This window comes from Sceloporus undulatus, chromosome 4 (assembly GCF_019175285.1).
Source record: "Sceloporus undulatus isolate JIND9_A2432 ecotype Alabama chromosome 4, SceUnd_v1.1, whole genome shotgun sequence".
Classification (NCBI taxonomy): Eukaryota; Metazoa; Chordata; class Lepidosauria; order Squamata; family Phrynosomatidae; genus Sceloporus; species Sceloporus undulatus.
In genome coordinates this window covers 136,046,315-136,056,511 of record NC_056525.1, presented here as the reverse complement: position 1 = coordinate 136,056,511, position 10,197 = coordinate 136,046,315, and the positions used below count along the sequence as shown (strand labels likewise).

Here is a 10,197-nt window from a genome sequence, read left to right as displayed (position 1 = left end):
CAGCAAAGTGCATGAACACACAAGTTACTACTACTTAACATAACAGTTTGTTATTATTATACAATTCATTAAAACCAAGTTTCAGTAATAACTGCTATGACAAAGGGCTAGGAGTGAGTGACACAGTCTAAACATTAAAAGTTACAGTAATAAACATACTACAATACCATAGAGATGCAATATTAATAATAATTACAACAATAAAAAAAGAACAATACAGTAATGCAATACTTCATTATGGTAATAATGTTAAAAATAGTAAGAGCAGTAGGCTTTCTGGGCTCTGCTGCCTTCACCTCCTCCATTCATGGGGGTCTCTGGTGTTTTTGCTGCCCTTGTCCCGCTGGGAGCTGGTGGAAGGGAGGGAGGAAAAGGCCATGCCAGCCTAAGGGGCAGCAGCTTCAAAGGGGCAGCAGCAGAGACCCCCGCCCCTTTGCCTCTGGCTCCTAGAGTCCTGGGTCTGGGGTCCGCCTCTTCCATGGGAATGGCATGGGGATGGAGGGAGTGGAAAAGGAGGAAGGGAAGGGGTGGGAAAGGGGGAAGAAGGGAAGGGAAAGGGGAAGAGGGGAAGGAAAGAGGGGGAAGGTAAGAGGGGAAGGAGAAGAAGGGAGGAAGGAAAGAGGGAAGGAAGGAAGAGAAGGAGGGAGGGAGGGAGGGAGGGAAAGAAGAAAGCAAGGAAGAGGGAGGGAAGGAAGGAAGGAAGGAAGGAAGGAAGGAAGGGAAGGAAGGAAAGGAAGGAAGGAAGGAAGAAAGAGGGGAGGAAGGAAGGAAGGAAGGAAAGGAAGAGGGAAAGGAAGGGAGGGAGGGTAGAAAGAAAGAGAAAGCAAGGAAAGAGGACGGGAAAGAGAAAGGGAGGAAAGAGGGAAGGAAGGATGGAAAAAAGGAAGAAGAAGGAAGGAAAGAAAGGAGGAGGGAAGGAGGAAAGGGGGAAAGAAAAAATAGAAGGAAGGAAGAAAAGAAGGAGAAAGAGGGAAGGACCGGAAGGCTGGTAGAATAGTGGGTCGGGGAACGATAGTTGCGTTACGTGGTTAGAGGTGGTAGACAGGGAGGGAGGATGGGAAGAGGGAAGGCCGGAAGGCAAGGCGGGACGGAATGGAAGAGGAAATGAACACTGGAAAAAAAAAGAAGGAAGGAAGGAAATGATAGAAGGAACGAAGGAAGAAGTAAGTAGGACGGAATGATTAGAAGGAAGAAGGAAGGGACAAGGAAGCAAAGAAGTAGAAAGAAAGGAAGCAGAAACGAACGAAGGAAAGAAGGAAAGGAATGGCAGGGGGGGCGGGAGGGAGGGAAGGGGAGGGAGGGAGGGGGAGGGATATGAATAGGAAGGGGAAGGGGGAAGGAAGTTAAAAAAAGGAATGAGGAACAAGGAATGATAGAAGGATAAAGAAGGAATGGAAGGAAAGAAAGGAAAGAAAAAGGAAAGAAAGAGGGAAAGGAAAGATGATAGAATGAAAGAAGGAAAGAAAGAAAGGAAAGAAAAGAAGGAAAGGATTAGATTTTAGTAGGGAGGAGGGAAGGGAAGGAACGAGGGAAGAATGATGAAAGAAAAGAAAGAAGGAAGGGAAGCCGGCAAGGAAGAAGGAAGGAAAGAAGGAGAGATTTGGAGAAGGAAGGAAGGAAGGAAATTAAGAAAGATGGAAGGAATGATGGAAATAAAGAAGGAAGCGGGAGGGAGGGAAGGAAAGAGCGAAATGGAAAGAAAGGAGGGAGGGAGGGAAGGAAGGAAGGCGGTAGAAAGGAAAGGAGGGAGAATGGAAAGAGGGAAGGGAGGAAGGAAGGAACGATGGAAAGAAAGAAGGAAGCAAGGAAAGAGGGAAGGAGGGAAGGAAGAAAGTAGAAAGGAGGACATGAGGGAAGGAATGATGGAAAAAAAGAAGGGAAGGAAGGAAGGAAGCAAGGAAGAGAGGAAGGAAAGGAGGGAAGGCAATAGAAATAAAGGGCGGGAAGAGGGAAGGAAGGAAGGAAGGAAGGAGTGAAGGCAGGAAATAAACAGGAAGGAAAGAGGAAAGGAAGGAAGGGAGAGAGAGAGGGGAAGGAGAAAGAAGGAAGGAAGGAAGGAAGAAGGAAGAAAGGGGGCAAGGAAAGGAAAAGGGAATGAAAGAAAAAGAAAGAAAGGAAGGGAAAGGGAGGAAAGAGAAAGAGGAGAAAGGAGAGGATGAAGGAGAGGAAAGAGGAGGAAGGAGAGCAAGGGAAGGAAAGAGGGAATGGAAAGGAGGGGAAGGAGAGAGGGAAAGGAAAGGAAGAAAGGGGAGGAAGGAGGGAAGGGAGGAAGGAAGGAAGGGAAGGAAGGAAGGAAAGAGGGGAAGGGGAGGAAGCAGGCGTTTTAGGGAGCCTGTCCGACTGACCAGCAGTGGCAGGAAGGGGATGGTGGGTGGGGGCTGCTGGAAGATGTAGTCCTCTCTTCCTCCCTCCCTCCCTCCCTCTGCCTTCGTTCCTTGGCAGAGCTGATATTTGAACCCAGCCAGCGCTCAAAGCACCTGGCTGAATTCTGGGAGTTGAAACCCCAGAGCTCCATCCAGATGGGGCTTTGGCTGCTAGTGCTCACCGTTACTGGAACCTGGGGCAGGTGGCTCAACATGGATGGGACATTTTAAGCCTAGGGGTAACCAGGATTATCCCGCCCCAAATGGGGAAATGTCTGCACGCAGCATCCGAGGTACAGCAGCGTGGGAAGGCCGCGCGATGGCATCCTTCCCTTTGCCCAGAGGCAGCAGGGAGTCCAGAGGGGAGTCTTCTGGGAACTTCTTAGGCCTCGGCCGGAGATGGAGGTCCCTTGGTGTTGAGGGGATGGTCTTTCGGTCCTGCGGGGAGAAGGAGGGAAAGATACTTTTGGTTTGTGCGTCTTCCCTTTGAAGGGAAAGCCGTTCCCCAGAGAGAGAGAGAGAGGTTTATCGCACTGGGGATAAAACGTTCCCCGATGTGTTACAATGAGCATGAGTGCGGGCGCGTGCGGAGCGTGATGGGAACCCGATGGGGCCCAGAACGCGACTTTACCGCACAGGGAATGCCGCCGCCGCATGTTCCCATCGCGTTCCCATCTGGTTCCAGAGGGTGCCATTTCTGGGAACGCAGTTCCCCTCAGAGAGAGAGAGGGAGACGGAGGGAAACCAGACTCACTGCGAGGGAAGGCAGGGCACTCATCTGGGTCAGAGGGAGGACAGCATGTTTTGCACCAGGTCCAGCTTCTGGAGCAGGATTGAAAGGATATCAATTGCTTCCCTGCAGGGGATAGAAAAGATGGTTGGTTCAGAATTGGTTTGTATCCTGCATCTAGCCCCACTGGCCACTCCTGCCCTAGCCCTGCCTTGCAGCCAACTTACCCTGGGACCAGGTACATTTTGGGCTTCCTGCTGGTCCCCTTCTCCTCGCGTTGGAACTGGCTGACCAAGACGTTGGCCAGGGTCACTAAGTGGAACGACAGCCAGTCCTTCAGGTCCTGGATGTTGCAGAAGTCCTGTACAATGGCCTTGATCCCTCTGAGCGCCCTCACCTGAGGAGAGAAGCAGGTTTTCTGGTAAACAACCTGGAAGGAGGGAGGGAAACTACCTTGGATTTCTTACATTGCAGATGAGCCATGTGAAAGTCAGTCCCTTACCTTGGCCAAAGGCAGCTCCTTACTCTCTGTAATCTGACCTTCATTCAGCTTGACGATGAAGTGATTCAAGCAGGTGTTGAGGCTGCAGCTGCCTTCAGCGAAGACGCCATGCATGAGATCACTGCAGGCCCTAGAGAAAGGGAAGGAGAGCCAATGGCATCCCTGCCAGACCCCCCAGCCCCTGGGAGGGAAAATGGGGCGTTTCCTGGGGGCAGGAATCTGCCTACGTTTCTTGCGATTCCAAGTAATGATCTAGCATCAGGTCCAAATGATTGCTTGCGATGGCGTCTGCTATGTCCCACCTCTCTTCTTTGGAAAAACCAGCGTACTTGTTGCACAATTTATGTAAGGCTTCCTTCGTCTGTCAGAAGGGGAAAAGAGAGCAGGGAAAATGAGGCCCTATGTGACAAGCCTTGGGAACGTGTCCCTCCTTCCTATCGGGCCTGGTCTTTAATGTGGATTTTGGGTTGGATAACTTTAAAAAGGGGGAAAAAACTATTGTCTCTTGAAGGTTTTAATGCTCATTTTGGTTTCCATGCTTATCTTTGGTATCAGAAAGACAAGGTGCATAAAGAATTCCTAGATCATTATATTAGAAAGCCACTGCAGAGGACTTGGATGTAGTATAAAAATAGTTTCCGAAATTCCCAAAGTGGGTGTCCAGCCATGAGGCATTTTTAAGAAGAGAAGCCTAACTTCGAAAACATGGGTGACTTATAAAGAACTGTTAAAAGAAAGAAACCAATGAAGGAATATACAAAACCAAAACTAGAGAAGAATTGGGTGAAGAGGGGATAATCTGTCACTGGTTCCTTACAGACAGTTAACAGAGAGATTTAGAATGGACCAGAAATTAGAGGGTTTTGAAGAGACAAATTTGGAATTTGAAGATTTAACAAAAACAGGATATTAAAAAAAAATAGTCAAATTATATAAACTTTTGCTAAAATTAGACCAAGAGCAGGAAGTAATAAAAGATAACATGAATAAATAGACTCAAAACATTGGACATACTATTAAACTTGAAGATTGGGAAAGAGTATGGAATAAATATCTAAATTTTACAAATAGTTGTACATTAAAAGAAAAATTGTATAAGGTATATTTTAGGTACCACCCAAAGAATTGCTAAAATGTCAAAAAACACAAAAGGTACATGTTGGAAATGTGATTAAAATGTGATCCGTCCCATTATTACCTTAGAGGCCTTTAAGAAGGCACTCAAAACGGATCTCTTCTGGTGGGCTTATGCACTGAATTCCTTATAAAATGGTTATGAGGACTGCTCTTCCTTGACTCTGATTGTTGGCTAATGGACGAATTGTAATTTTTAGAGAACTAATAGGAATTCTTGGTAAATTCAGTGTTAGTATTTTATTGTTATATTGATTGTAAGAGTCTTTTAAGGTTGCAATCCCGCCTCGATCCGTGGGAGAGGCGGGAGGTATAAATAAACTATATTATTATTAGAAAAGAGCAAGGAGAATACAGAGGAAGCAGAAACCCAGGACAGGACAAGACATTGTATTAGACGGGTGTAATGACATTTGGATGTATGAGATTGTAAACACTAAGGGGGATGTAGACAATCAAATAAACAAATATTTCTTTAAGAGTCTCCTTCCTTCCTTACCGGGGCAGAATTAAATTCGTTCAAATCAAGCATGTGATCACTGCGCTTCTCATCAGATGTTTTCTCCTGAACTTCTGGGACTCTGAAACGGAGCAGGAAAAGGCCATGAAACAAAACAGGACGATGCTAGGGAAAGGCCACTTGTGGGGACATGTCATGTGCCGGTCATTCGGCTGTTTGGAGAGAAAAACTTACCTGTCTGACCTGGGCCCAGGATCAGCCTCCGCATCTGCATCCTATAAATAACAGAGGGGAAGAGAAGTGAGAGGGAGAACATGGGATACAAGGGGGTGGCCCTTTTGTTACCCATGAGCTGAAAGAGTTCTTTTGGGCGGAAAAACGAAATGCATAGATATAAGATTATGGGAGACACCTGGCTTAAGGAGACTTTATACATGTGAAAGGGATCTGGGAGTCCTATTAGCCCACAAGTTGAACATGAGTCAACAGTGCAATGCAGCAGCTAAAAAGGCCAATGCAATGTTAGTTTGCATCAATAAAAGTATAGTCTCTAGATCAAGGGAAGTACTAGTGGCAATCTATTCTCCTTTGGTCAGGCATCTCCTGGAATAATGCTGTGTCCAGTTCTGGGCAAAACAATTCAAGAAGGATGTTGAGAAACTGGACCCATGTGTCCAAAGGAGAGCGACTGAAATGGTCAAGGATCTGGAAATCATGTTGTATGAGGAATAACTCAGGGAGCTGGGGATGTTTAGCCCGGAGAAGAGAAGGTCAAGGAGTGATATGACACCCCTTCAAGTATTTAAACAGGGCCACAAGGAGATGGTCTTGGGGTGACCCTGGTCGTAAAAGCCTCCCCCCCCCCCGCCAGTTTCGCCCTTTTTTTACCCGTGAGTCGAAAGATTTATTCACCTGCTATCCTATGAAAATAAAAGAACAATGAATTTGGACAGAATTTGGACAGAAAAGGTGAGGAAAAGATGTGGGGGGGTGCCTATCTTCTGTTACCGTTAAAGGGATATGACTCCACGCTTCAGGGATCTCCTCCTCATGATGGCTTATGTTGACTTCTGGGAGACTGAGATAGGGACAGGAAAAAGATATTATTATTATTATTATTATTATTATTTTCTATTCTTGCCAATAGAGAAACCATACTTGCCCATACAGAATCACTGGGCAATATTTGCCCATAGAGAAACCATTCTTCCCCATTAAGAATCATTGGAGAAATTTTGCCCATAGGGAAAGCGTACTCACCCATAGGGAATCATTGGGCAATATTTGCCCATAGTGAAACCATACTTTGCCATAAAGAATCATTGGGGAAATTTTGCCCATAGAGAAACCATACTTTGCCATAAAGAATCATTGGGGAAATTTTGCCCATAGAGAAACCATACTTTGCCATAAAGAATCATTGGGCAATATTTGCCCATAGAGAAACCATACTTTGCCGTAAAGAATCATTGGGGAAATTCTGCCCATAGAGAAAGCATACTTGCCCATAGGGAATCATAGGGCAATATTTGCCCATAGAGAAACCATACTTCCCCATAAAGAATCATTGGGGAAATTTTGCCCATAGAGAAAGCATACTCGCCCATAGGGAATCATTGGGCAATATTTGCCCATAGAGAAACCATACTTTGCCATAAAGAATCATTCGCGAAATTCTGCCCATAGAGAAAGCATACTCGCCCATAGGGAATCATTGGGAGATCTTTTCCAATAAGGAAACCATACTTGGCCACAGAGGATCATTGAAGAGTACTTGCTATGGGCAAGTATTATGTAATGATTCTCTATGAGCAGGCATGGTTTCTCTGTGGGCAAGTACAGTACTGTCATTTGTTTTAGTATGTCCCAGAAGGAAGGAAGGAAGGAAGGAAGGAGAAGGGAAAGAAAGAAAGAAAGAAAGAAAGAAAGAAAGAAAGACAGCGGACAGGAAGCATGTGAGCAAGGAAGGGAGGAAATTGAGCCTTACCCTGGATCCTTGTCCCCCTTATTTTTGCGCCGTACCCATGGCAACATCCACAGGAAAGGTTTCTTGAAGGCCTGCAAGCAAAGGAGAGAGGCGATGAACCAACAAGAGCCAGGGAAGAAGAAGGGGGGACATGGCTGTCCTCCCACCGCTTGGCCTCTGCCCTTCGCCCCTCACTCACTTTGACGAAGTCAGGCATGGTCAACGGAGGGGGGCCTGAGACTCGAGTCCAGGCCAAGGAGCCTCACAGAGAGCAGCCTCTGGCCTCCAGCGGCCAAGAGCCAACAGTTGAAGCAGGGCTTCTGGTTGGGTTCCAGAATGGAGCCAAGCAAGTTCCAGAGCACAGATGGAACCTTTGCGAGAGGGTTGCCATGTCCTTTCCTGGGCGTCATCAGTTGCGTGGCTATAGCTATAAATAGGGAGCGGAGGCCGAATCTTTCGCAGAGTGTTCTGTGGCGCATTGGTGGAAACGTCGGTCTGTGGCCCTGGAAACCAGGGTTCGAGTACCGGCTTGGTGGTGAAACTCACTGTGGGGCTCTGGGACAGGCGCACTCTCGCAAGGCCTCCCAGTGGCTTCCATGGCCGAGCCAGGATACAACCGTGGCCTTCCAGAGTCACAACCCAGAACACTTGGACTTTTTATGGCAGGAAGTCCTGCACATTTCTCCCCCCCCCCATATCTATATTTATTAATGCATCTAGGACTCTCTGGAGAAGGGAAAACTGGCCTTTATGGTTAGAAATCATTGGAAGAACTCTGTATGACTGGGGTCCTTCTGTAAAGTATATGAAGACAAGTAAAGGGAATTAGTCAATGATGCTTCTTGATTGATACTGGACACGAGTAGGATTTAATAGAGGGAGTCATGGCAGTTAAAGCGGTGTCAAACTGGGCTATTTATGCCATGCAGCTGCAGACTAAGAAACAAGGTGTCCTCACTGCAAAGGAGGACAAGGCACCACAAAAATGTAGGACATTTGAGAGAAACATAGGGCATTGCAAATTATACTTCTATATTCATGCTTAATTAGGCTCAAAATGGAGGACCTTTTGAAATAAGGCAGGCCTTGTCCTGGAAAAGGAGGACGCCTGCTCACCTGCCTTAGAAAGCCCTAACTTTGATGCCAGGGGGACCAGATGCTCCAAGGAGGACAAGCAGCACAACTTGGAGGACGGTCTCAAACTGGGTTAAATCTGCAGTGTGTTTTGGACCCAAGTCATGCCCAAAATGGTGGACATTGTGCTCCTGGACAAGCCTGGAATGTAGGCCTTGTCCTGGAAAAGGAGGACGCCTGGTCACCCTGACTAAGAAAGTCTTAACTTTGGTGCCAGGCGCCAGAAAATGGAGGAGACAGAGGAAAAAGGTAGGCCTTGACCAAAGAAAAGCCAAAACACACTCCTAGAAATCTAAAGGCATGCTCAAAATGGCGGACATTTGGGGATTCCTCCTGGACAGGAGAAGCCTGGAATGGAGGCCTAGTCCTGGGAAAGGCGGGTCAGCCTGGTAGAGGCTCTGAGGAAGCTGTTTTGAGTGTCTCTTTCCTTCCCATTTAGAGAACTACAGTTCCCAGGAGGTGCCTGGCCAAAAGGGGCTGGACTTTCCAGGGCTGGCCTTATGAGAGAAAGAGAAAAAGCACAGGCAACTCTGAGGGGGGAGGGGAGGGGAAAGAACCGGTCTGAGCATGCGCAGAGCTGGAAAACCGAGACAAAGATGGCGGACACGGCATCGTGATTACATTCTGCGCCTGCGCGCTGAGAAAAAAAAACCAATGATGTCATTGGGCCTCCGGCTTCAAGAGACAGGAATGGCCAGAAGATCGCGAGCCGCGCGCGCTCCAGGAAGCCAATGGCTGAGCGGCTTCCGATGCGCGCCTGCGCGAACGACGTCCCAGTAACTTTGGTCAAGAAAGATGGCGGACGACAAGGTAAGGCCCACTTGTCCCTTCTTCGGCTGCGTCCACGCTGGAGAAATAACCCGGTTTGGCACCGCTTTTAACTCTTTTTGTGACTCAAGGCTATGGAATTCTGGGAGTTGGAGTTTGTTGTGGGCTCTGGGCCAGATAGAGTGTTAAAGCAATGCCAACCGGGTTATTTCTGCAGTGTGGATGCTTACTGGAAAAGGGCCAGTGTCGGGTAGTGGTTTCAGTATTGGAGGCCAGGGTTTGGTTCCCTGCTCAGCCCTGGAAACCCACAGAGACCCTGAGCAGAGAGCATAAGATGAGCCCATGCTATTCAATATGACACCCCTTCAAGTATTGAAACAGGGCTATCATATCACCTCTTAACCTTCTCTTCTCCAGGCTAAACATCCCCTGCTCCCTGAGTCATTCCTCATAGGGCATGGTTTCCAAACCCTTCACCATTTTAGTCGCCCTCCTTTGGACACATGGCTCCAGTTTCTCAACACACCCCAGAAATGGGGCACCTAGCTACACCCCACACGGCCAGACACCCTAACTCCATGTCAGATGTGACGATAGAGGGTTTCCTATTAGGAGCCGTGGCGTAGAAAGGTAAGGAGTGGGTAAAAAGATAAAGGTTTCCCCTTTGACAAGGTTATCTGGACATGCCTGGCTGTAAGGGGCTCATCTCCATTGCTAAGCCAAAGAGCCAGCCTTGTCCGAAGACGACTCTGTGGTCATGCGGCCAGCATGAATGCAGAGAATGCTGTTACCTTCCCACCAAAGTGGCATCTATTTATCTACTTGCACTTTCACATGCTTTCGAATTGCTAAGTTGGCAGAAGCTGGGTGACAGGAGCTCACTTCGTCCCACGACACTTGGGCCACGAACTGACAACCTGCACACCTTGCAATGATCAGTGTCAGCGTCTTAATTGCTGAGGCACCGCATGGTTAGAGACCGTTTAAACAGCCAGGGGTTGCCCTGGAGTTTCCAGGAAGCTCTGCAGCAAATCGGGCTCAAATTGACCCGGGCTGTTTACCCTGGGATCAGGACGGATCCACTGGATCTGTATCCAGTCTGCCTGGATCTAGCCCGATCCTGGTTGTGGGGTTTTAGCT

General features: G+C 47.7%; 2 protein-coding genes across 2 annotated transcripts in view; one reads left to right on the top strand and one right to left on the bottom strand.

The window, feature by feature from the left end:
• Positions 1-2,775: 2,775 nt before the first annotated feature.
• LOC121929520 lies at positions 2,776-8,315 on the bottom strand. Its single transcript, XM_042465147.1, has 10 exons — positions 7,355-8,315; positions 7,177-7,247; positions 6,198-6,267; positions 5,424-5,464; positions 5,229-5,310; positions 3,823-3,956; positions 3,596-3,725; positions 3,321-3,490; positions 3,118-3,219; positions 2,776-2,801 (listed from the first exon to the last, which is right to left on the bottom strand). The coding sequence occupies exons 1-9, from the start codon at positions 7,370-7,372 to the stop codon at positions 3,147-3,149; spliced, it is 789 nt and encodes a 262-aa protein (XP_042321081.1). The 5' UTR covers positions 7,373-8,315; the 3' UTR covers positions 2,776-2,801; positions 3,118-3,146.
• A 715-nt stretch (positions 8,316-9,030) lies between these two features.
• SLC35A4 (solute carrier family 35 member A4) overlaps positions 9,031-10,197 on the top strand; it is a 5,363-nt gene continuing 4,196 nt past the window's right edge. Inside the window, exon 1 of the mRNA XM_042466259.1 lies at positions 9,031-9,099. Coding sequence (XP_042322193.1) covers positions 9,085-9,099 — 15 coding nt within the window. The 5' untranslated portion in view covers positions 9,031-9,084. The remainder of the gene's footprint in view (positions 9,100-10,197) is intronic.

Excerpts from the sequence above, each read along its gene's own strand:
- LOC121929520 (XM_042465147.1), bottom strand. Across the intron at positions 3,491-3,595 it reads AGGAGCTGCCTTTGGCCAAG|GTGAGGGCGCTCAGAGGGAT; the intron begins GTAAGGGACTGA and ends TTCTCTCCTCAG. Across the intron at positions 3,220-3,320 it reads AAAATGTACCTGGTCCCAGG|GGAAGCAATTGATATCCTTT; the intron begins GTAAGTTGGCTG and ends TATCCCCTGCAG.